This window comes from Scyliorhinus canicula, chromosome 12, assembly GCF_902713615.1.
Source record: "Scyliorhinus canicula chromosome 12, sScyCan1.1, whole genome shotgun sequence".
Classification (NCBI taxonomy): Eukaryota; Metazoa; Chordata; class Chondrichthyes; order Carcharhiniformes; family Scyliorhinidae; genus Scyliorhinus; species Scyliorhinus canicula.
In genome coordinates, this window is record NC_052157.1 from 17,281,006 (window position 1) to 17,307,455 (window position 26,450).

At 45.1% G+C, this 26,450-nt stretch overlaps 2 protein-coding genes across 3 annotated transcripts; both read left to right on the forward strand.

Moving 5' to 3' along the window:
• The first annotated feature begins 1,316 nt into the window (after positions 1 to 1,316).
• On the forward strand, positions 1,317 to 7,436 carry LOC119975060 (UDP-glucuronosyltransferase 2A1-like). Its single transcript, XM_038814552.1, has 2 exons — positions 1,317 to 1,376; positions 5,755 to 7,436. Exon 2 carries the CDS (start codon positions 5,780 to 5,782, stop codon positions 7,391 to 7,393), a length of 1,614 nt encoding a protein of 537 aa, XP_038670480.1. The 5' UTR covers positions 1,317 to 1,376; positions 5,755 to 5,779; the 3' UTR covers positions 7,394 to 7,436.
• Positions 7,437 to 8,155: 719 nt separating this feature from the next.
• LOC119975058 (UDP-glucuronosyltransferase 2A1-like) lies at positions 8,156 to 25,926 on the forward strand. 2 transcript variants are annotated; one of them, XM_038814550.1, is made up of 2 exons: positions 8,156 to 8,238; positions 22,614 to 25,926. In XM_038814550.1, exon 2 carries the CDS (start codon positions 22,639 to 22,641, stop codon positions 24,250 to 24,252), a length of 1,614 nt encoding a protein of 537 aa, XP_038670478.1. In that variant the 5' UTR covers positions 8,156 to 8,238; positions 22,614 to 22,638; the 3' UTR covers positions 24,253 to 25,926. The 2 variants fall into 2 exon arrangements, with proteins under 2 accessions (XP_038670478.1, XP_038670479.1); XM_038814551.1 differs by lacking the exon at positions 8,156 to 8,238 and adding an exon at positions 20,348 to 20,736.
• Positions 25,927 to 26,450: the final 524 nt, after the last annotated feature.

Genomic DNA, 26,450 nt, shown 5'->3' on the forward strand with positions numbered 1-26,450 from the left:
AATTACGCGCGCCAGGCCTTGACGCTCGCGTCAAAGCGGCGCCGCGTAAATGACGCGGCCGGCGGCCCTGAATGATGTCACCCACGCATGCGCAGGTTGGCCGGCAGCCACCCGCGCATGCACGGTTGCCGTCCTCCCCTCCGCTGCCCCGCAAGACGTGGGCACCGATCGCAGACCAGACCCCTCCTGAGTACCCCCCTGGTGCCCGATCCTCCCTCCCCCCCCACAGGCCCACATGCAGCGGTCGCATGCTGTTCACACCGGCAGCGACAACGTGTGGTTGGCGCCGGCGTGAACTGCGACACGCCGTTTTGGGGGTGGGTGGGAGAATCACGTGCGGGTGCCAGGGCGGCATGGCGTGAATCGTCCGGCACTCCCGCGATTCTCCCACCCGGCGTGGGGGTCGGAGAATCGCGCCCAATATATACATCAGTAGTGACTACCACAAGGGAAATCGGGGAAACCAAACAAAATGGCTCCCCGATCTATGAGGAGCCTTTCGTGCTGGCAAGCCTGACTCTAAGTGTGGCCTTGGCGGACAGAGATTCCCCGAGGCTATAAAATCAGGCAAAATGCCGTTAAATAGCTAGACGTTTCTTGGTGCTGCAGCCATTGAGAAACATCTGCTAAACGGACCCAAAGCCGGACATCGATTTCTTTTCTGGTGAAATTGCGTCCAAAGGGATGGAAGCAGAGACGGAAAGAGAACAAGAAGGAGTTCAACACAAACACGGGAAAGAAAAGCAGACAAACACTTCAAAGAAATACAAAGTCAACAGCACATGCTGATGTAAACAATACATTTCATGTTTGCATTTGGCAAAGAGAAAGGCTACATGAGATCAATTTGTTCAGCAGAACTAATTGTCGGTAAATTATGTCCGCTTGCTGCTCTCGACAGCACCATGTACAGCTGGAGCAAAACATTCCTACTTTTCTATTCCACTCCCCTTGCAATAAACAACATTCCATTTGCCTTTCTTCTTGTTACTGACCTTTCCCCTCTCATATTCATGGTGGGCGAGAAAGGTACTGAAAGAGTTTGCCCTTGACCTAGTCATCTGCTTTGCACTGTTAATGAAAATGGCCCATTCAGGAATTCGGAATCCATGGGTTAATTATGAATTTTCATTTCACAATTCTAAAGGCAGTGAGGACTCAGGGGGAAACCTCCATTTGAATTTTATGTTTTCCATGCCAACAGAAACATCATCGCAAAACAGGAATAGTGGGTCACATGATTAATATTACACAATCAGAAACGGACTTAGACTTTGGACTGTTCGTTGGATTAAAGTACAGTACTCTTACATTTGTTCATATCTCACCGACTGCAGAATACAAGGTTTGCTACAGCGTTTGGTTGGTCCTCATTAGTAAGTGGAAGATTGTCATCTCATGTCAAAAAAAATCTTATACCAGTTCAAAATAATCTTAAAGTGAATAGACAGACTGGGGTGAGATCCACACCCATGTTTTTATCTTCTGCACATACATCCTGCAGACGTCCTAACTATAACCTTCCAAAGTTCTCTGGTTTCAGGAACCGTTTCTTTAGTTTTAAAATGGCATAAGAAAGATGAGAGAGGGAAATCAGAAAAGTATACTCGGGAAGTATACAGGAAAATTACTAACGTCCCTTATTAAAGGGAGTGTGACAGACGCCTTTCCAACTTCCAGCTGATCCGTGAGAACCAGCATAGATTTCTAAAGGCAAAGTCACACTGACAAAGCTGCTTGGATTTGTTGAAGAGGTAATGAAAATTGGAGTGTCAATGAATGTTGTTTAAAGTGCTCAAAAAAGATTGTTAGCTAAGTTTACAACTCATGGAATTGAAATCAAATCATTGACTTTGTTCAGGGCAGGCAGTGGCATAGTGGTATTGTCAGGGGACAAGTAAACCAGAGACCCAGAATAATGCTCTGGGGACTCGGGTTGAAATCCCACCACTGCAGATGGTGAAGTTTTAAAAAACATTTAGTGTGCCCAATTCATTTTTTCCAATTCAGCAATTCAGTGTGGCGAATCCACCAACTGTGCAAATCTTTTGGGTTGTGGGAGCGAAATCCACGCAAACACTGGGAAAATGTGCAAACGCCACACGGACAGTGACCCAGAGCCGGGATCGAACCTGGGACCGTGGCACCTTGAGGCAACAGTGCTAACCACTGCACCACCACGCTACCCATGGTGGAGTTTGAATTCAATACAAATCTGGAATAAAAAATCTAATGATGGCCATGAAACCATTGCCAATTGTCGTAAAAACCGATCTGGTCCACTAAGGTCCTTTAGGGAAGGAATTCTGCCGTCCTTACCCGGTCTGGCCTACATGTAATAATAATAATATTAATAATAATAATAATAATCTTTATTGTCACAAGTGGGCTTACATTAATATTGCAATGAAGTTACTGTGAAAAACGCCTAGTCGCCACATTCCGACGCCTCTTCGGGTACACAGAGGGAGAATTCAGAACGTCTTTCAGGACTTGTGGGAGGAAATCGGAGTATCCGGAGAAAGCCCACGCAGATACGGGGACAACTTGCAGACGCCACACGGACAGTGACCCAAGCCGTGAATCGAACCTGGGACCCTGGAGTTGTCAGACCTATAGCAACATGGTTGACTCTTACCTGCCCCCTCAAGGGCAATAAGGGATGGACAATAAATGCTGGCCCAGCCTGAGATGCCCACATCCCATGAATGAATAAAAGTTGGCTGAGCAGCAAGAGGGCAGCACGTAGCACAGTGGGTAGCACCGTTGCTTCACAGTGCCAGGGTTTCAGATTCAATTCCCGGCTTGGGTCACTGTCCGTGTGGAGTCTGCATGTTCTCCCTGTGTCTACATGGGTTTCCTCCGGGTGCTCCGATTTCCTCCAGCAAGTCCCAAAAGACGTGCTGTTAGGTAATTTGGAGTGAGAAAGAGAGAGAGAGTGAGAGAGATAGAGAGAGAGATATCCAAATTTGCTGATGGCACAAAAATAGATGGCATTGTAAAAGTGTAAATGGAAATTAAAAATTACACAGATATGTGCACACATTAAACTGTGGCAGACGGATTTCAATGTCGGCAAGGGTGAGGCCATTCACTTTGCATCGAGAAGGGTAGATCGGAGCACTTGCTAAATGGTAAAAACCTCGAGATGCTGGAATGCGGAAATAAAAACAAAAAGCACTGGAAAATCTGTGGCAGCATCGCTGGAGAGAGGAACAGTGAATGTTTCAAGTCTGATATGGGTTCCTAAGAAGAATCAAGTTGGAGCTGAAACGCTGCTTCTCTCTTTAACAATGTTGCCAAACCTGCTGCGGTTTTCCACAACATTCTATTTAATACACGAGGAAATGATAGAGAAACTGGGCTGAATAAAATGGGGGAGGGTTTGAGCAGCTGACCGACTTAACACTGCACAGCCCCGCTGTAATAAACGCCACAAGGGACATTAATGAGGGCCGAGGGGGTCTTCCGCCCCACAGTGGGGAATGGGCACAAATTCCATCCGATCCTATATCTGTCCTTATACCCGGAATGACCTTCACTGGAGTCTAATGGGATCCTCAGATATTACCAAAACCACTGGTGTTAAAATTATAGCTCGGTGGGAACAAAGTGAACACCTCTCCTAATCTCTCCCCCCGTTATTTCATTCTTGCCTTTTACTTACCAACTCACCACAGAGGCATCTCACCCTCGATAACCCAGTAGGTTAGTAAACAAAATTACAGGACAAGGGATTTGGGATATTTCACTAGCATGCATTGAGAATTGGATATCAGGCAGACAGCACAGAGTATGGGTCATTCTCAGGATGGCAGGCTGTGACTATTGGGGTACCAGATCATGCTTTGGGCCACTTTTGTTGAAAGTCTCTATAAATGATTTGGTTCCAGGGACCAAATATTCCAATGACAAAAAACTAGGTGGTAATGTGAGTTGTGAGGAGGATACAAGGAGGCTTCAAAGGGATTTGGGCAGGCTAAGTGAGTGGGTAATATGGCAGATGGAATACAATGTGAATAAATGTGAAGTTATCCCCTTTGGTAGGAAAAGCAGAAATCTTCTGAACTGAGAGGTTGAAAAGTGTTGATGTCCAAAGGGACCTGGGTGACTTGTTCATGAAAACTAAAAGCTAACAGGCTTCCCATGGTTACCTGCTTCCCAAATGCCACATTGGGTGGCATGGTAGCACAGTGGTTAGCACTGTTGCTTCACAGAGCCAGGGACCCGGGTTCGATTCCCGGCTTGGGTCATTGACTGTGCGGATTCAGCATGTTCTCCCCCTGTCTGTGTGTGTTTCTTCCAGGTGCTGTGGTGTCCTCCCACAAAGCCTGAAAGACGTGCTTGTTAGTTAATTTGGACATTCTGAATTCTCCCTCAGTGTACCCGAACAGGCGCCAGAGTGTGGCGACGAGGGGATTTTCACAGTAACTTCATTGCAGCGTAAATGTGAGCCTACTTGTGACACTAATAAAGGTTATATAGAGGGTACCCCAATGATGTACTGGGGAGTCCATCCAGACCCAACCTCACATGTGGCACCCTGCACACAAAGACTCCCCCAAGGGACCTACCGCATCATCCCCAACCTGACATGACCACCCCGCAATGCTCGAACCGCACCCCCCCTTCAGCCTGACCAACCCCCTGTCAGCTCAGCCCCATCCCCCGCCCGCCCGCTAAACTGGCCCGATCCCACCAGCTATCCCCCGCTAGCTCAACCCGAGTCTGGCCCAACTGACCTGACTCCCCCATCTGATCCGACCCATGCAGGCCCTAACCAACCACCCCCCTTTCCTGATCCCACCCGCCTTCCAGTCTGACCTCCTCCATATCCGACTCTACTTGCCTGCTCTGACCTGACCCCCTCCTCAATGGATTGGATAGGATTTGTTTATTGTCACAGGTACAGTGAAAGGTATTTTTCTGCGAGCAGCTCAACAGATCATTAAGTACAAGAAAAGAAAAGGAAATAAAAGAAAATACATAATAGGGCAACACAAGGTGTGCCACATGTGAGGTTGGGTCTGGATGGACTCCCCAGTACATCATTGGGGTACCCTCTATGTAACCTTTATTAGTGCCACATAACCACCGGCATCGGATGAAGCATACAGGGTGTAGTGTTAATGAGCTCAGTCCATAAGAGGGTTGTTTAGCAGTCTGAAAGCAGCGGGGAAGAAGCTGTTTTTGAGTCTGTTCGTGCGTGTTCTCAGACTTCTGTATCTCCTGCCCGACGGAAGAAGTTGAAAGAGTGAGTAAGCCGGGTGGGAGGGGTCTTTGATTATGCTACCTGCTTTCCCCAGGCAGCGGAAGGGTAGATGGAGTCAATGGATGGGAGGCAGGTTCATGTGATGGACTAGGCTGTGTTCACGATTCTCTGAAGTTTCTTGTGGCCTTGGGCCGAGCAGTTGCCATACCAAGCTGTGATGCAGCCCGATAGGATGTTTTCTATGGTGCATCTGTAAAAGTTGGTCCGAGTTAATGGGGACATGCCCACTTTCCTTAGTTTCCTGTGGAAGTACAGGTGCTGTTGTGCTTTCTTGGTGGTAGCATTAACATGGATGGACCAGGACAGATTTTTGGAAATGTGTACCCCTAGGAATTTGAAACTGCTAACCATCTCCACCTTGGCCCCGTTGATGCTGACAGGGATGTGAATGGGTTCCTGCTTCCAGAATGGTTTATGCCTGCTTCTTTTTTACATGTTATTTTACCATATTTATGCTCTATTTCTCTCATATTCTTCAATAGAGTCTCAATACTATTTACTCTCAGAATGAAGTGTTTTGGATGGAAATGTCAGTTCCAGGTTGCATTCTCCCTTGGTATCATCATCACCCTGTCTTGTCCCATTACCCAAGGGGCTAATATTTTGGTTGTGCCTATCGAGGGTAGCCACTGGATCAATATGAGAATTTTAATAGAAGAACTGAGACTTCGTGGACATGACATCACTGTGCTTTTTTTCTCAACATCTTGGTACATCAAAGAGAGTCCTGATCTCTATCAGTCCATTGTGGTTGAAATGCAAGAATTTCTTGGGGAAAATTCAAATGAAGAATTTATACAGCGTTTTGTAGAAAATACACTTGGAGTCTTCCAGAAAGACACAACGCCATGGACTTTCGTGAAGTTTCAATATGAAATGGCAACTTTTATGCACAGCTGTCATACTTGGGGACGAGAATTTAATATTGCGATTTTTGAAAACAAAACTTTGTTAAAGCAATTTGAAAATGCAAATTTTGATTTAATACTGACCGATCCATTTTTCACGACAGGTGCAATGCTTGGATATTATTTAAAACTCCCAGTAGTTAATAATGTTCGTTGGCAAAGTGGTGGAGAAGCTCATTTACTATCTGCCCCATCGCCATTGTCCTATGTCCCAATCACCGGCTCAAGACTGACAGATAAAATGGATTTTGTACAACGAACACAAAATGTACTCCATAGTATTTTTCAACTGTACATTTCAGAATTTTTCACCTACCCGATGTACAATGCACTCTGCCATCGCTATCTGGGCCCAGACACAGATGTCAAGACGCTTCTCCAAAGTGCGGATGTGTGGCTGATGAGAGTAGATTTCGTATTTGAATTCCCGAGACCCACCATGCCAAACATTGTTTACATTGGGGGATTCCAGTGTAAACCATCCAAACCTCTAGCAGCAGAGTTTGAAGAGTTTGTCCAATCCTCAGGGGAACATGGGATTATTGTGATGTCTCTGGGGACTATTATCAGCTCTTTGCCAATGCAAATTACAATGAAAATAGCAGAAGCCTTTGCTCAAGTACCTCAGAAAGTTATTTGGAGACACGATGGAAAGATCCCTCCCAACGTAGGAAATAATACGCTACTGGCAAAATGGATACCTCAGAATGACCTTCTAGGGCACCCCAAGACACGAGCATTCATTACCCATGGTGGCACCAATGGAGTTTATGAAGCTATCTATCATGGAGTGCCAGTAGTTGGCATCCCTCTGCTTTTTGATCAGTTTGACAATTTACTCAGACTTAAAACCCGAGGTGCAGCAAAAGTGATTAATGTGGCAGCCATGCAGTCATCAGATCTCTTGCAAGCACTTCATGAGGTCATAAACAACACATCCTATCGGGATAACATGCAGAAACTCTCTGCTCTCCACAGGGATCAACCAGAGTCTCCAATGGAGAGAGCCATTTTCTGGATTGAGTATGTTGCTCGACACAAAGGTGCAGCACATTTACGCTCAGAATCTTACCGACTCCCCTGGTATGTTTACTATTGTGTAGATGTGATGATCCTCCTGTTATCTGTGTTACTAATGGTTACAGTGCTGACAGTTCTACTGTTGAAACAACTTTGCAACATCACTCGAAATAAAAAGCAAAAGATTCAGTAGGATTTGTGCTTTTGAATTGGATCTTTGAAGCATTTCAATTAATGAACAGATACTTTTAATCCATATCTAATACATTCCTGTCTGAATGCCATGAATTTTAATTACGGCTTTTTTGGAAGAATCATAGGAATGGCTTGTCAGATAATAGTAGATACCAACAGGGATATGCTCTACTTGAGTCAAATTCGATAGTAAAGTACAATGTATTTTACAAGATTATTTAGAACTAATGATGATATTCGTTGGCCTGATCGAGAACACAAAATAAGAGTGTGAGACATCAAAAGCCCATTTCACTCTAACCATTGCATCCATTATTTTAAGCGGAAGCTCTCCAGCACAGCTCTCCCTGCGTTTCGCAGCATGTTCGATGCCTTGCCCAGCCCCTCCATTTGTGTCGGCCACGTCCTGGCAATTTGCAGGGAAGTTTCTATTTGCTGAGCGACACTGGGCTCACCGCATAATCGGCACAAAGAGCTGGCCTCAGTCACACTGCTGTGAAGGTAGTGCCACAACATTACGGGCGCGATCTTGAGCCCACACTTACCGTCTGCAGGATCGGCGGTGGAAAGTCTTGCTGGAATTGGGAAATGCAATTCCTTTGGGTGAGTTTGCATTTCCTGATTTTTCCTGCCCCTCGCCGGCGATGTGACGAGAATCATGCCCACAAATGGCGTTCACCGCATTTTCATAAATTTCAATTGATTTCCATATTATTAACGCCCCCCCCTTCCCTGCAGCAAATGACCATCCCTCAGTAAATATTCATACTGCACGTCGGCGAGGTCTACAACAGGCTTGGCCAGACATGAGGCAGTGGAGAGGATCCACCCAGGGGCGCAAAGGTAAGTACAGCCCCCGGGGAGTGGAGGGTAGAGGGACATGCCTGGGCAGTGCATAGGCGCTGCTCCGGCACGGGTTGACATTGCCAGGTTGGCACAACTTGTGCCAGGATGGACACTAATGGGGGGGGGGGGTTATGTCAATGTCTGAGGGGCAGGGGGGAGGGGGAGTGCCGGCTATGCTTTTGCGGCATTAGTGTGGGGTTGCAATGCCTGTGAGGATTTTATGGGGGGGGGGGGGGGGGGGTGAGTATACCGGCGAGGATTGTCGGGTGTTGGAGGACAGCCGTTATGGGGCTGGGGGACATTAGGATGCCGTGTTGATCGGGCGTATGAGGCTCTGCCCTGCCAGAGTGACTGCATAATCCACACCCACTCATTTTCTTTTCTCTAAGAGGCTGAAGGTTCCGAGGCACAAGAGAAAACGGGTCTGTGCAGGTGGAGAGTCACAAACCAGTTTTTTTCTCTGAGGCTTACTCTTCGCCATATTCTAGTAAGATTCCTGTGTCTCGAAATGTAAATAAATGTTGGGTAGAACAGAGCCAGGAAGAATTCTGCTGGAGTCTTTGAGGAAATAAAGTGTTAATTATAAGACCAATGTGTTATTCAAAGACTGTGCTGTGTAGACAAAGGATCTTCTACGCTTATCATTAATTTTTCATTCTTGGTCAGATCTCGAAACACTCGGTGTTGTCACGGTTAAATGAAAGGCCATATTTCTTGAATAAGCACAGGGAACATGTGCTATCTGATTTTGAAATGGTGTTATGTAATGACAAGCATTAATAAAGAAATGTTTCTGTGCAATCTGTCTGCCTTCTATTTTTTTTATAAATTTAGAGTACCCAATTCATTTTTCCAATGAAGGGACAATTTAGCGTGGTCAATCCACCTACCCTGCACATCTTTGGGTCGTGGGGGTGAAACCCACGTAAACACAGGGAGAATGTGCAAACTCCACACGGACAGTGACCCAGAGCCGGGATCAAACCTGCAACCTCGGCGCCGTGAGACTGCAGTACTAACCCACTGCACCACCGTGCTGCCCCTGTCTGCCTTCTTAACTCTTTCATACATATATCCTCATCGGGTGTTGATTGTGTAATTTAGACCAGCTATTAAGAGACGGTTCACGTAAACCAAATTTATGCATGTGATGCTTCTCTATTGGTGGCCAGTAATTTTCCAGATGATTTCCCTGATGTCTTTTGCATTAAAAATGTTCTTTCGTTTATAATTATTTGAATAAGTAAATAATTTTGTCAGCTTATGGACAATTATTGTTTAACTTAATTAAAGCACTTATTTTGTGTAACTGCACTTTTGGGGAGAGCGGAACAAGTTGCTCAGCCGCTCAAACCTGATCTGCCATTCTATAAGATCATGGCTGATCGATATTCAAACTAATTTTTTTCTAACAAACAATTTTAATGAGGTATTTTTGGCATGACAAACAACCACAGTATAAAAATAGAGTACAAAGACCAATAGTCACAGTGCAACCGCCGACATCCGTCCCCCCAAGACCCGCCTATTTAATCCCCTACTCTATACTACCCAAGCCCCCGCCCTCCCACCCCACCCCCCCTCCACCCTCCTACCCACCCCCTACCCCCCCGCTGACGATTAATTCTCCGCAAAGAAGTCAATGAATGGTTGCCACCTCCGGCGAAACCCGACACTGACCCTCTCAAGGCAAACTTGATCTTTTCCAGGCCGAGAAAGCTCGCCATGTCGGTTATGTAAGCCTCTGACTTCGGAGGTTTAGAATCCCTCCAAGCTAGTAATATCCGTCGCCGGGCTACCAAGGAGGCAAAGGCCAGAACATCTGCCTTTTTCTCCTCCTGGACTCCCGGATCTTCCAACACCTGAACTCATTTCCACCCTTGTCTTCAATGCTCTGGACATGATGTCCGCAAACCCCTGCCAGTATCCCCTAAGTTTTGGACATGCCCAGAACATGTGGACATGGTTCACTGGTCCACCCGCACATTTTACACACTTGTCTTCCACCCCAAAGAATCTGCTCATCCAGGCCATTATCATGTGCGCCTGGTGCACCACCTTGAATTGGATCAAGCTAAGCCATGCGCATGTAGGGGTCGCGTTGCCCCTGCTCAACGTGTCCGCCCATAGGCCGTCCTCCATCTCGCCCCACAGTTTCTCCTCCCACTTACGTTCCAGCTCCTCTATCTGCGTCTCCTCCACCCCCATTAATTCTCTGTAGATGTGTGAGACGCTCCCCTCCCCACCATCCCCTAGACACTATCCTATCCTGAATCCCTCTTAGTGGCAGGAGTGGGAAGGATGATATCTGCCTGCGCAGAAAGTCCCATACTTGTAGATGTCTGAAGTCGTTCCCTGCTGCGAAACCAAATGTATCCTCCAGCGCCCTCAAACTGGGGAAGCTCCCTTCTCTCCTATCATCAGATCTCCCCTTGTGGTCATCTAAAATGGCCTCCCGCAAAGAACGCTGGGAAATTTGGCCAACACCATATGGGGAGGAGTACGACGGTTGCACTATCTTTGTAAAATTTTGCTGAACTGCCTTATGACTTAAAACTCACAAGAAAGGCATCGCCCAGGAAGAGACCCATTCGGGATCAACTGGAAAGTGTAAATCAATCTATGTTCCTTATTTTACTCAGTGCAGACTCCTCGTGTCCTTATTAAACTATCCGTCCAAAATGTCAAATACCCTTGCACGGTAGCACAAGTGGATAGCCCTGTGGCTTCACATCGCCAGGGTCCCAGGTTCGATTTCCCGCTGGGTCACTGTCTGTGTAAAGTCTGCACGTTCTCCCCGTGTCTGCGTGGGTTTCCTCATTTGCCCTTAGTGTTGGGTGGGGTTACTGGGTTATGGGGATAGTGTTGCTCGTTCTGGGTGAGTATGCTTAACACTCGATTTGGCTCTGTTTCGTTACTTAGCTTTGGAGTCGTCAGGTATCGTTAAGATATCGCCACAAGTTTCAAGGTCAAGTTCAAAGCAATAAAACCATACACCAATTAGTAAGTTCAAACAAATGAGTTTATTATAATACAATTATAAACTACTCATGCACACGCTAAGATGACTAAACTATTCCTACCACTAAATAGACCAATACTTATCTGAATAAGGAACTGCTGGATCAGAGGACAACAACTTCTTGCTCTGCACTGGGTCCGCAGACTTCAGGTTGGTACTGGTTAAAAGGGGTCAGGAGTGTCTATCTCTGGTAGCGATCGTTGTGAGACACTTACTTGCTGGTGGCTGCTGGTCGAGAGGGCTGGTCAAGAGAGGAGGACTGGTCAAGAAGAATGAACTAAGTTTGGGACCTGTCTTTTATAGGTCCCAGGGCTTTGCGCCCTTTTGAGCGGACCCTCTATCTGCTGGGGATCGATTGGGTCTCTTCCCAATCGATTTATTTGAATCCCCCCAATACTGAGGCTTCCCTCGGCTACTGGGCAGGCCAAAAGGTGCTTTGTCTACGAACCCCGCTGGTGCCGGGGTGTCTGGCTTCCCATACAATGTTGCAATCACTTCCCCATTTGTGTCCTTTGTCTCTGGGATCGTTCCATTATTATGCCAACTGTCCCGGAGATTGCTTCATTAGTATGCGGAATGTTCGTTTCGGTGCTGTCTGCTCTCTTAGCAGACAGAATACACAGTGGCTTGTTGCAGCCTGCTTGTGCTGCAAACTTTGTCCATTTTACCCTGCAAGCTTTGCGTTCCTCCATTTTGTATTGAGGGAATGGCCAACTTCGGTGGCTACAATAGGGTGGAGGTGTTGACCTTGGGTAGGATGCTCTTTCCAAGAGCCGGTGCAGACTCGATGGGCCGAATGGCCTCCTTCTGCACAGTAAATTCTATGTAAATAATTCAAAGTAATTACAATTAGGGTATCACCGGTCTAACAACACTGGTGTGAGAAATGAATATGTATAAAAGAGAAAGCAGAATTAAAATGACAATTGGATATTGACAAAATGATTAGGGAGTTAAATATTGGATGGAATATATCGGGCGCGATTCTCCCAAAACGGGAGAAATCGTAAAGCTGGCGTAAACGGGAGAAATCGTAAAGCTGGCGTAAAACCCGGGCGGGTTTTACGGCAGCCCGACGCCGCAAGCTCCGGCATCACGGGCTTAACGAATTTTGTTAAGCCCGCTTGCCGGAGTTAGCGCCGGCTGACGCGTCATATGACGTCAGCCGCGCATGCGCAGTTTGGAAGACTCCAACCCGCGCATGCGCGGGTGACGTCATCGCGTTTTTGCGCGAAACCCGCGCATGCGCGGGCCGGGTTGCCCCTCAGCCGCCCCGCGAATGGATACTGCGGGGCGGCGGAAGGACAAGTAGTGCGCGGGCATCGGGCCCGCTGCCCGCGATCGGTGCCCACCGTGGTACGGCCGTGCCAATCGGTGCCATGGTTATTAATAGCGAGTTAGTCACGCCGTTTTTACGAACGGCAAGACCAGGTGTGTTTGCCGTTCGTAAAACGGCGTAAAGGGCTGGGACTTCGGCCCATCTAACAGCTGAGAATCGCTGCCGGCCGTAAAAAAACGGCGGCAGCGATTAGGGTCGGGACTTCGGCGGGGGGGGGGGGAGATTAGCGGGAGGGCGGCAAAAATGTCGGGAAGGCCCTCCCGCTATTCTCCCACCCGTCGTGGGGGGCGGAGAATTTCGCCCATCATGTTTCAAATATCAAGAGGGGGTGTTGTGAAAAATCGGAAGAATATGACATTTGAAACATGAAAGTAACAACAAGAGTGCCTGAGGCTATACGAATCCAAGAGAGAAGCCCCACAAGGGGTTAACAGCAGCAGCCTGTTTTGAAAGCAGACAAGTTCACAGTAGCAGCCTGGTTGCAGACAACTTCACAAGCAGGGAAGAGAAAAGATAGGAGCTTCATTATAATCTACAAATTAGAAAAGTCCTTGGATTGACTTAAACTCTGAAAAAAGTTATATGAAAGGAAACAGTATTTCACAAATCTTGAAGCAATGGAATTTATTAAACAATTAAGAAAGACAGCCAGAATTTAAAAAGTGTAAAGATAAGGAACAACTGCCAAGTATGAAAAGTTACTGATACAGGTAATAAAGTGAAACAACTGATTTACAAGTTAAAGAAAACTAAAAGGTGACAAGGCCACACTATAGCTTATATCATTTTGAAATTAAAACCTTGTAGAAGATGAACAAGGCAGATAAAGTTGGAGTCGGAAGGAATAACCCTAATATGGCATTAGCTTAACCCAAAAATGACCCGAGTTAAATCTAAGAAAACTCATTAAGAGACACATAAATCCAAAAGAAACGCTAACTAAGACACAAACAGATTAATTACATGTCAAGAAAAGCGAGAAAAGTTACAATCAGGAATGGCGAGCTGGTGAGGAGGTAACTGCACAGGGCAGCGCCATGCTTCTGAATCGCTAAAATGTAATGTTCAAACTGTCAAGCAGACAGGCAACAGGATGCCAGGTGCAGAGATTAGGAGGCCCCAAATTGCTATAAAAACTGGGGGAGATGAGCAGAGCTTTCAGACTATCTTTCTCGGTGATGGGACGAGCAACATTGACAGGCCGAGCAGCCCAGAGAATCGAACAGAAGATCAAAAGTTAAAGAACACTGATTGCCAAGATAGACTTGAAAGTCTGCAGCTGGTCCGAACAGGAAAAGACCTTTTTTACCTTTCTGTAAAAGTAGTTATTCTCTTTTAATTTGAAAATAAAGTTAAGTTCAAATTTATAACCTGAAAAAGTGGTTATTAGTATTTTCTTTAAAGGTTACTTTACTTCTCTTAGCAAACTGGACCCGAGTGTAAGTTACTGAGTGGTAAGTAAATAAAAGTCTTCTGCGAAGATAGGGGTTATACCGAGGGATATTAGTTTGACCTGAATAGCACCCCCCTTACTGCGTAGGAGTCGGGGAGTGAGAATCCCTGCTCACCATTTAGAATAAACCGGCCCTTTTTGGTATAGGGGGGAATTCTAAGAATAGTGGTGAGGCAAAAACTACAGTACCCAGGTGGAATGCGACCACTGGAAGTTCCCCTCCAGCCCTGAGCAGATGTCCGGAACCCCAGAAGCGGGCAGGTAACACAGATATCTGGATTCATACCCTCAGCTGCAGAAGGCTGTGACTCGCCCCCTGACTATACTTGTCCTTACATTCCTGTGTATTCCCCCATTTGAATGGCTTCCTGCACCACGGTTCCTTGGTCAGTTTGACCATCTACTCTGCAGCCTCCGCTCTCACCCATGCAAGCTGCAACAACTTTGAAACTGTTTAATTGCAAGGGTTGAGACTCCTCTCTCTGTACCTTCTTGACCCCCTTACCTGTCTTATTCAGTCACGTACCTCTGTAACCGACCACTGACCTAACCAGGAGAACCTAGCATAAGGGGTGTGAGTGAATTCTGGAACAAAGTATCCAGGTAACTTTACCCCTCCCTGACTCATCGCCGTTTCCGTAGCTCAGCCTCCAGCTCATCAGCTTTAAGCCGTAGTATCTTGAGCTGCAGACACTTACTGATGTGTTGATGCTTTGGCTCACACTGGTGTCCACCAACAACATACAGCAGTTGCGTATCAATTGGCCTGCCATCCTTATTTTGTGCTGATTAATCAATTAATTTGAAAATCCCTCTATTCACCAACCACTTATCAACTTAAATCCTACTATTACTCTGACCTTAGTGACACTGGTTTGTTCCAGGAAAAATCAAATCTTAAAATCTAAACCCTGGAATGTAAAGGGTGGCATGGTAGTTAATACTGCTGCCTCTCAGTGTCAGGGACCCAGGTTCAATTCCGGCCTTGGCTGACTGTGCGGAGTTTGCACATTCTCTCCATATCTGTGTGGGTTTCCTCTGTGTGATCTAGTTTCCTCCCACAGTCCAAAGATGTGCAGGTTAGGTGGATCGACCATGCTAAATTGCCCTTTAGTGTCCAAAGCTTAGATGGGGTTATGGGGATAGGGCATGGGAGCAGGTAGGGTGCTCTTTCAGAGGGTTGGTGTAGACTCGATGGGCCAAATGGCCTCCTTCTGCACTGTAGGAATTCAATGATTCAGCGATTTTTGCTGTCAACATAGAAAGTCTTCTGGCGGAATGATTAGCATCCCTGCCTCTGGGCTCCATTCCCACTTCAGAACTTTCTCCAGCATTCTATAAGATCATGCTGGAAGCTCTATATCAATTCCACTTTCCCACCTGATCCCAATTTACCTTGCTTCCCAGTCTTGATTGTGCCTCAAAGTCTGAATATTTGCAACTATCTGACGTAGAAAACCCAAAACATTCACAACCCTCTCTGAATGACCCCGACTTTGGTGCACAGGGCAGAATTTCAACATTTGCAGATTTTTGGCCAGTGCAGTGGCACAGTGGTTGGCACAGCTGCTTCACAGCACCTGAAACCCAGATCCTGGCCTTGGGTGACTGTGTGGGGTTTACACGTTCACCCAGTGTTTGCGTGGGTTTCCTCTGGGTGCTCCGGTTTCCATCCTCTTTGACCACAGGCGAGGTTTCAGAGGATTGGAGAATAGCCAATATTATTCCCTTTTTTAAGAAAGTAAGCAGGGATAATCCAAATTATAGGCCAATGTGCCTGACATCGGTGATGGGGAAGCTTTTAGAAATGATACTGAGGCACAAGATATATGAACATTTGGAGAAAAATGGACTCGTTAATGGCAGGCAAAATGGTGAAGGTCTCACCAACTTTTTTTTTATAAATTTAGATTACCCAATTATTTTTTCCAATTAAGGGGCAATTTAGCGTGGCCAATCCACCTACTCTGCATATTTTTGGGTTGTGGGGGCGAAACCCACACAGACACGGGGAGAATGTGCAAACTCCACACGGACAGTGACCCAGAGCCGGGATTGAACCTGGGACCTCAGCGCCGTGAGGCGGTTGTGCTAACCACTAGGCCACCATGCTGCCCTTAGGTCTCACCAACTTGATTGAGTTTTTTGAAGAGGTGACAAACAAAACTGATGAGTGAAGGGCTGTGAATGTAGTTTGTATGGACTTTAGTAAGGCGTTTGACAAGGTCCCACATGGCAGACTTGTACAAAAACTAAAATCACATGGGATTCGGGGTGGGCTGGCTAGATGGATACAGAACTGGCTTGGTTATAGAAGACAGAGAGTAGGGGTGAAAGGGCGTTTTTCAGAATGGAGATCTGTAGCTAGTGGTATTCCGCTGGGATCAGTGCTGGGACCTATGTTGTTTGTGGTATATATAAATAATCTGGTGGAAAATGTGGGTGGTCTGATTAGTAAATTTGTGGATGACACAAAGATTGGCGGAGTTGCTGATAGTGCCGAGGATTATCAGAGGATACAACAGGATATAGATGGGTTGAAAACTTGGGCACAGAAATGGCAGATGGAGTTTAATCTGGACAAATGTGAGGGGATGCATTTTGAAGGATCAAATCTAGACATGAATTATACTGTAAATGGCAGAACACTCAGGAGCATTAACATACAGAGGGATCTGGGCGTGCAGGTCACAGTACCCTAAAAGTGGCAACAAGGGTGGCCAAAGTGATTAAGAAGGCATGTGGCATGCTTGCCTTCATCACGTTCCAGGCACCCACCACTCTCTGTGTGAAAAAAATCCGTACCAGCCTCCTCGAAGATACGCCGGAATGTGGTGACTAGGGGCTTTTCATTTGAAGCCTACTTGTGACAATAAGTGATTTTTATTTTAGTTATTATTTTTATCAGCCTTGGCATTGAGTACAGGAGTTGGGAAATCATGTTGCAGCTGTATAAAACCTTTTGTTAGGACGCATTTGGAGTATTGCTTGCAATTCTGGGCATTACATTATCAGAAGGAAGTGGAAGCTTGGCGAGAGTTCAAAGAAGGTTCACCAGGATGTTGCCTGGTCTCGAGGGTGTTGGCTATGATGAGAGGTTGAATAAACTAGGATTGTTTTCACTGGAAAGATGGAGGCTGAGGGGAGACCCAATAGAGGTCTACACAATTGTGAGGGGTATAGACAGGGTGGATAGACAGAGGCTTTTTCCAACGGTGGAAGAGTCAATTACAAGAGGGCACAGGTTCAAGGTGAGAGGGGGAAAGTTTAAGGGAGATGTGCGGGGTATGTTTTTTACACAGAGAGTGGTGGGTGCCTGGAACATGCTGCCAGAGGATGTGGTGGAAGCAGGCACATGAGTAACATTTAAGAGGCATCTGGGTGGGTACATGAATAGGGAGGAAATAGAGGGATACATACCGAGTAAGGACAGAAGGTTTTTTTTAAAATTAGGTGAAGTTAAAACTCACCACTATTCTTAGAATTCCCCCTATACCAAAAAAAAAGGTTGATATTCTAAATGGTGAACAGGGATTCTCACTCCCTGACTCCAGTGCAGGCTTCTGTGGGTGCTATTCAGGTCAAACTATCTTTTCAAGTTATCCCCCGGTATAACCCATACCTTCACCGAAGAATTTTACCTACTTACCCCTTAATAGCATTGATGTCCTGGGTCCTGCGTTATTAAGGAAGTGAAGTAAGCTAATAACCACTTTTTCAGGTTAAGTTATTTTTATTATTATATTTTTTCTTTTAAAAGCTGCAAACACTTTCTTTACAGAAAGGAAAAAAGATCTTGCTTCTGGTTGCTGGTTGCTTCAGGCCCACCTTGGCAATCGATCTTCTTAAAATCTGGTCTTCTTGAGTTGTATTCGCTGGTGAACTCGGTTGCTGTGTCCTGTTCTTCCCATGCACCGAGCTGTGAGAGCTGGCTCTGCTAGCTATCTCTAAGCTGACTCTGACTCCTGTTTAAATTTTAGTCTTCCTTAGATGTATAACTGTTTAAACTCGGCTGCTTGCCTTGTCTTTCCCATGACCGAGCTCTCTCTCTCTGAGTTCTCCTCCCCTTCTCTCCTGTTGCTGGTTTCCTCTGTCCTATGCTGCTGCTCCCTGGGTTTATATTCTCTTTCTAAGAGTTATTAAGTTTTAACGACTTTATTGTAAATGGGCTTGTTTCACTTTGATAGTTTAAAAGTATCTTTGATGTAAACATCTTACTACAACTAATTATTCATTTTGGGCATATCGTCTCCTCTCAGATCTGATTAAACAATGCTTTGGTTTCAATAGGTGTTACTTTTAATTCTGTGATTTCAAATCGTTTAATTTTCCAATTGTCCCCAGCTCATAACTTTGCCTTTGATTTTGACTTACATGATGTTTCTCGTAGACAGGTCGTCTCCAATTTTCTTTTAATTGTTTGATGTTCATAGAATTTTACACTTTGAATTTGACACCAAATTTGACTGAGTATCTTCCATCCTTTCCAGCTGTTTACTAAGAGAGTTTATTTCAATTAAGGTGTGAAACTTTGCTTTTAGCTGTATGCTAAAATTTAACTTGGTTATGACTTGAAAGACTTGCCTGTTTTAAACATTCATCACTTAATGCAATTGAAACTCTCATCCATGCTTTTTCAGATGCTTCCTGAGATAGTTACATTCCATGAAGGTGTGAGCCATTGTTTTAGCTTACCACATGAGACCTGTGTGTCTGCTAAAACCTGCTTGTGAGCAAGAATCTGCATTTTATAACCCTGCTCTTTGCAGCTGCTATTAACCTTTTGTGGGATCTTTCCCTGTACCCTCTCAAACCAGATATTGCCAGACTTCCATGTTTCAAATGACACATTTTTCTGTATTATCAAGAACGTAGGAGACCATGATTGGCACAGGTTTGGAGGGCCGAAGGGCATGTTCATGTGCTATACTTTTCTTTGTTTTTTGTCCTTTATTCTTTGTTCTAAATAAGACAGAAGATTCAACAATTACTTCTGTGTCTTCCACTGGCATTTCCTTATTATGATGTGGAGATGCCGGCCATGGATTGGGGTGAGCACAGTAAGAAGTCCTATAACACCAGGTTAAAGGCCAACAGGTATGTTTCAAATCACTAGCTTTCGGAGCACTGCTCCTTCCTCAGGTGAATGAAGAGGTAGGTTCCGGGAACATATATATAGACAAAGTCAAAGGTGCAAGATGTTACTTTGAATGTGATCCTTTGCAGGTAAATAAGTCTTTACAGATCCAGAGAGAGGGGTAGCCCCAGGTTAAATAGGTGTGAATTGTCTCAAACCAGGACAGTTGGTAGGATTTTGCAAGTCCAGGCCAGATGGTGGGGGGTGAATGTAATGCAACATGAATCCAAGGTCCCGGTTGAGGCCGTACTCATGTGTGAAGAACTTGGCTGTAAGTTTCTGCTTGGCGATTCTGTGTTGTTGCGTGTCCTGAAGGCCGCCTTGGAGAATGCTTACTCGAAGATCAGAGGCTGAATGCCCTTGACTGCTGAAGTGTTCCCCGACTGGAAGGAAACATTCCTGCCTGGCGATTGTTGCGCGATGTCGGTTCATTTGTTGTTGCAGCATCTGCATGGCCTTGCTCAAATACCATGCTTTGGAACATCCTTTTCTGCAGCGTATGAGGTAGACAACGTTGGCCGAGTCGCACGAGTATGTACCGCGTACCTGCTGGGTGGTGTTCTCATGTGTAATGGTGGTACCCATGGCGATGATCTGGCACGTCTTGCAGACATTGCCACGGCAGGGTTGTGTGGTGTCGTGGTCGCTGTTATGAAGGCTGGGCAGTTTGCTGCAAACAATGGTTTGTTTGAGGTTGCGCGGTTGTTTGAAGGCAAGTAGTGGGGGTGGGGGGATGACCGTGGCAAGATGTTCGTCTTCATCGATGACGTGTTGAAGGCTGCGAAGAAGATGTCATAGTTTCTCTACTCCGGGGAAGTACTGGACGAGGAATTCACCCCCCCACCATCTGGCCTGGGCTTGCGAAATCCTACCAACTGTCCTGGCTTGAGACAATTCACACCTCTTTAACCTGTGATTACCCTCTCTTTGGATCTGTAAAGAATTACCTGCAAAGACTCGCATTCAAAGTATCATCTTGCATCTTTGACTATGTCTATATATATGTTTCTGGAACCTACCTCTTCATTCACCTGAGGAAGGAGCAGTGCTCCGAAAGCTAGTGATTCGAAACAAACCTATTGGACTTTAACTGGGTGTTGTAAGACTTCTTACTTCTTTATTACTTAGGAGGAAGCTAATTATGCAACTTAAATCACAATTATTTTCATTTAATTTTTCATTTTATTAAAACGTTTTTCCAATCCCTATTCTTTACACACTCTGATAGCTGCAGAGTCATCATCTCTTTACACCCCGGCTCCGTCCAAGAACAGGTTCGTAACAACCAATCCAATGTTAATTTTCTTTTGAGCCTCGGGATGTCTGGCATGAGCTGCTGCAAAGTGAATGGTTATTGGCCCTGGCAAAAATGCAGAAATAAATACAGTGTTGACTCCCCCCGGGTCAAATGAGAATTAGTATTATACAATCAGGAACTCACTTAGACCTTGGACCTACAAGTTAACTGACTGTACTCTTCGTTGGAGCTGAAATCTCAGCTCCCGGCAATACAAGGCTGATTGCAGCGCACAACTGTTTGACCGGTAAGTAAACGCTGAAAACTTCACCACAAGGAGTTTTATAAGCTACAAGTTAAAATCAATTTTTAAAATGTGATATATGCCGAAGTGCTTTTAGTTTCTGCAACAATATTGCAGATAGCCTGACTCTAATCGTCCAAAGTTCACGAGTCCAGGAAGTATTCCTCTACATTGAAAAATTGCAAGTCAATCCACATTTAGGAAAGGTGAAATAAAAGCACATTATCCGAGCAAGTTGTGAAATTGCTGGGGTGAGAATCTCTGTCCTCCCCGTGCGACTATCAATGGAATTTCCCATTGATTCCACCCTATCTCGAGGGCTTGGGTGCACCATCGGCCGGAGCGGAAGATCCCGTCTGTGTGAAACCTGGAAGGTCTCTAGAATTATGTATAAAAGATAGGATTCTCTATACGCCAACTGGCCCGAACGGCAACGGATTCTCCCTTCCCGCAGCCGACCAATGGGGTTTCCCATTGTGGCCACCCCACGCCATTGGGAAACCTGCGGGCGTGGGGCACTGCTGGTGGACCCGAGGATCCCACCAACGGGGAATTCCGCTGAGAGTGTGTGAGGACCCTGTTGCTCCTGGTGGGACTTGCTGCTTCCCTGCTCATCCAACCAAATGCAACACAATCAGCTTCAACTGTATCCAAACCATTTGTTTCTGTATGAGAAGGCATTCAGCCCACAGGTCAGATTTGTATAATGTATTGCCAAATACAGACACAACTCTCTATCAGCAGAGGCTGAACTAGTGTCTTATACATGCTCTTGTATTCTGTGTCGCTATTCAAAAAAAGAATGCTACTTGCTTTTTTGACTGCTCTCTTAATCTGTCCTGCCACCTTCAATATTTTATGTACATATCCACCCAGGTCCCTTTGTTCACACAATCCATTCCGACCAAAACGAATCACTTTTCATTTCTCTGCATTGAACTTCGTCTGCCCATTCCATCAATTTGTCTGTGTCCTTTCGAAGTTACACACTGCCCTCCTCACAGTTCACAATACTTCCACTTGGATATAGAAATACATTTCATTGAATACCTACAGTACAGAAGGAGGCCATTCGGCCCATGCAATGAAATGAAAATGAAAATCGCTTATTGTCACGAGTAGGCTTCAATGAAGTTACTGTGAAAAGCCCCTAGTCGCCACATTCCGGCGCCTGTCTGGGGAGGCTGGTACAGGAATCGAACCGTGCTGCTGGCCTGCTTGGTTTGCTTTAAAAGCCAGCGATTTAGCCCAGTGAGCTAAACCAGCCCCTTAGTCTACTTAACCCATTAGCCCCATTGAATCTACACCGACCCTCTGAAAGTGATCCCCACCCAGACCTACTCCTCCCAACTCTGTAACCCCACCTAACCTACACATCTTTGGACACTAAGGGGCAATTTATCATGGCCAAGCCCTCACCAACCCTGCACAACTTTGGACTGTGGGTGGAAACCGGAGCACCCGGAGGAAACCCACGCAAACACTGGGTGAACATGTAAACCCCACACAGTCACCCAAGGCCAGGATCTGGGTTTCAGGTGCTGTGAAGCAGCTGTGCCAACCACTGTGCCACCGCACTGGCCAAAAATCTGCAAATGTTGAAATTCTGCCCTGTGCACCAAAGTCGGGGTCATTCAGAGAGGGTTGTGAATGTTTTGGGTTTTCTACGCCAGATAGTTGCAAATATTCAGACTTTGAGGCACAATCAAGACTGGGAAGCAAGGTAAATTGGGATCAGGTGGGAAAGTGGAATTGATATAGAGCTTCCAGCATGATCTTATAGAATGCTGGAGAAAGGCCCTTCCTGGTGCTATTTCTTAAGTTCTGAAGATTTCCAATGAATGTTATAATACAGATATTTCTGTTCAATTCTTCTGCAGGATCTGGATATCCTTTCCTCTCAATATGGAGTATCTGGGATGGGAAAGAAGATTCCATGTTACGTATGTTCTAAGTATCATCATCAGCATATCATTACCAATAACCCAGGGGGCTAATATATTAGTTGTACCTGCTGAGGGAAGTCACTGGGTCAATATGAGAATCCTAATGGAAGAACTGAAACTTCATGGGCACAACATCACTGTGCTTTATTTCTCAACATCTTGGTATGTCAACGACCGGCCTGATCTATATCGATCAATCATTGTTGAACTGCAAGGAGAACTTGGGAAAACTAGTAGTGAAGACATTACGCGAGGATTTACACAAAAGGCATTGGATATTTTTCAGAATGATTCAACAACATGGGACTTTGTTAAGTGCCAATGTGAACTAATGACTTCTATCCACACCGCTCATATTTATCTGCGAAATCTTAGCCACGCACTTTTTCAAAATAAGAATTTGTTAACCCAACTTGAAAACGAGAACTTTGACTTAGTACTTGCAGATCCTTTTTTACCTGTAGGTCCACTACTTGCTTATTATTTCAAACTGCCTTTGGTGTATAATGTTCGCTGGCTCTCCAGTGGAGATGCCCATTTTCTCTTTGCCCCATCACCACTGTCCTACGTTCCAGTGCTTGGGTCAGGATTCACAGATAAAATGAGTTTTCTCCAAAGAACTAAAAACATAATCATGAATCTTCTTCAAAGATCTGTTTTAGCATTTGTCATCCATCCCATTTACAATGAAGTCTGCCATCGCTATCTGGGCCCAGACACAGATATTGAGATGATTCTCCTGAGGGCAGATGTGTGGCTGATGAGAGTTGATTTTATATTTGAATTCCCGAGACCCACCATGCCAAACATTGTTTACATGGGAGGATTCCAGTGTAAACCATCCAAACCTCTCGCAGCAGAGTTTGAAGAGTTTGTCCAATCCTCAGGAGAACATGGGATTATTGTGATGTCTCTGGGGACCTTTGTCAGCTCTTTGCCAATGCATATTACACAGAAAATAGCAGAGGCCTTTGCTCAAGTACCTCAGAAAGTTATTTGGAGATATGATGGAAAGATCCCTCCCAACATAGGAAATAATACGTTACTGGCAAAATGGATCCCTCAGAATGACCTTCTGGGGCACCCCAAGGCACGAGCATTCATTTCCCATGGTGGCACCAATGGAGTTTATGAAGCCATCTATCATGGGGTGCCAGTAGTTGGCATCCCTCTGTTTTTTGACCAGTTTGACAATTTACTCAGACTTGAAACCCGAGGTGCAGCAAAAGTTATAAATATTGCAACATTGCAGTCATCAGATCTATTGCAGACAATTAATGAGGTCATAAATAATGGATCCTATCGGGATAACATGCAGAAACTCTCTGCTCTCCACAGGGATCAACCAGAGTCTCCAATGGAGAGAGCCATTTTCTGGATTGAGTATGTTGCTCGACACAAAGGTGCAGCACATTTGCGCTCAGAATCTTACCGACTCCCCTGGTATGCTTACTATTGTGTAGATGTGATCTTTTTCCTGCTGTCTCTGTTCCTCATTGTCACGATGCTAACTGTTCTACTGTTGAAGAAAGTTTACAACGCTGCTCGGAGAAAAAAAGAAAAAACCCAGTAAGAGTTGTACATTGTACAAGCCAGCCTCACTAAAATCAATCATGTTATCAATCTTATGAAGTTCACACAGCAATCAAATAAGCATAGTAAGCCATTTAAGAAAAATTACGGGGAAATTTAGTGTGGCCAATCCACCTACCCCGTACCTCTTTGTGTTGTGGGGGTGAGAACCATGCAGATACAGGGAGAATGTGCAGACTCCACACAGACAGTGACCCGGGGCCAGGATCGTACCCGGGTCCTCGGCGGCATGAGGCAGCGGTGCTAACCACCACACCACCGCGCTAGCCAAATAAACATAGTAAGAATAAATAATGTCATCTTTTGAATCAGGAAAGAGACTTTGATTTCTTTCACAATCTCAATGGACATTTTAATCCAGTGTCTAATCCATTCCTTTCCAGTTGACACTGATTTGAATAAAGGATTAAAATGAAGTATCACAGGAGTGGTACGCCAGTCAGTGGTGATCCTTGTGGGTAGATATGGAAATGGAAAATACTTAAATTTTATGGAAAAGAGCTGCATTGTTCAATGCAAATAATCTTTTCTGCTCACATGTTGTAGTGAAGGTAAAAGAGGAATATGAAACATTTGGGATTCACTGACACAGATGCCTATTTCCCACCAATTATCTGACCTACCTTCTTAGGGTCAAAGGTTTCCAACAAAGCTTCACTTGGTTTGGCAGTCTGTTTGACCTAATTATTGATTGGTATTGGGAAAGTCCTGGCAACGGGAAGCCAAGCTTCCCTTTATTGAACTTCCACACACCTCGGAATATTTCCGATTATCACAACTAAACTCAGATAGGATGGTGTCATTTACTGACAGGCAGATATCACTCAAGCTGAGCACCAATTGGCGTATTACCACATGTCAGGCATCCAAGTGACTTATGCAATCACTTCCTTCATTTGGTAGTTTTGAATGTACGATAGGCATGAGTAGTAGACCTCAAAGACGCTGCTGTGAACTCCATTTAATGCCAGAATATTATGCACGAAAAGTGTCATATAAATCGGAAAAACAAGGGTATCAGCAATTCTGCTGCAGGCTGTGAATTCAGACAGATTTAATTACGAGAAATATTTTTTCAAAAGAGCATAGTGAGGACAAAGGATCTTCTACACACAGTGTCTGTTTCCTATCAATGCTCAAAGCTGGAAACATTCGGCTTGCCAAGGTGCAGGTTCATGTTCGTTGAAGAAGCCAAAAAAAGCAAACTCACACTGACCACAATTATACAAATCAATAGTAGGTAAAGGTCTGAATAAAGTAATGTTCCTGTACAATGTGTCTGTCTTTGATCATATTGACAAGTAGAGGTTAACTTTTACAAACTGCGGCCTAATTAGGAATTGGTAGCATAATTGTGTCTAGTTATGTAAGGCAGTTCAAGTGCCCCAAATATCGGCATTGGTGTCTCTCTCCTATTGGTCAATAATTCTCTTCATCAGATGAAGAGTCTGTTGACTTGAAACAGTTCTCTCCTGATAGACGCTGGCAGACCTGTTGAGTTTTTCCAACATCCTCTGTTCTTGTTTCACATTCCTGGATCCACATTAATTTGCCTATTTTAGTTTGTCTCTGAACGTTCTTTTTGGAATTCCACATCAGAATGGAAGTATTTGAGAGGTTGTATGGTATGATTTCATTAAAGTGATAAAAATTCCTTGACTGGACTTTTTATGTTTAAAAATGTGTCAGGAGGTCGTGGTCAAGAAGGTTGTTTACGGGTGCCCTTTTTGTGGGGGGGGGGGTGTTGATGGTTATAGAAATAAAACGAATGTATCAGAAAGCATACACAGAAGAGGAATCTGACTGTATACCGGAATGTTATTACCTTAAAAGTGATGTCTTAATGAGAAAATGGAGACCTTTACATATTCATCAAGTGGTATTGCCGTTAGGGTATAGAAAGGAAGTGCTGCGAGTAGCACATGAGGTACCAGTAGGAGGTCATTTGGGAGTAAGGAAAACGCAAACTAAAATACAAAAACATTTTCATTGGCTTGGACTACATAAAGATTAAAGATCTAGTCAAATTTTGTCGATCATGCACACATGTCAAGGGATAAGGAAACCTCAAACGGTAATAAAACCAGCGCTCTTAATACCCATTCGAGCATGTGAGGAACCTTCTACAAGGGTCTTAAGTGATTACGTTGGACCGCTTCCTAAAACAAAAAGTGGGAA

Bases quoted from the DNA above. Each gene is read 5' to 3' on its own strand.
- LOC119975060 (XM_038814552.1), top strand. From the start codon at position 5,780: ATGAAGTGTTTTGGATGGAAATGTCAGTTCCAGGTTGCATTCTCCCTT.
- LOC119975058 (XM_038814550.1), top strand. From the start codon at position 22,639: ATGGAGTATCTGGGATGGGAAAGAAGATTCCATGTTACGTATGTTCTA.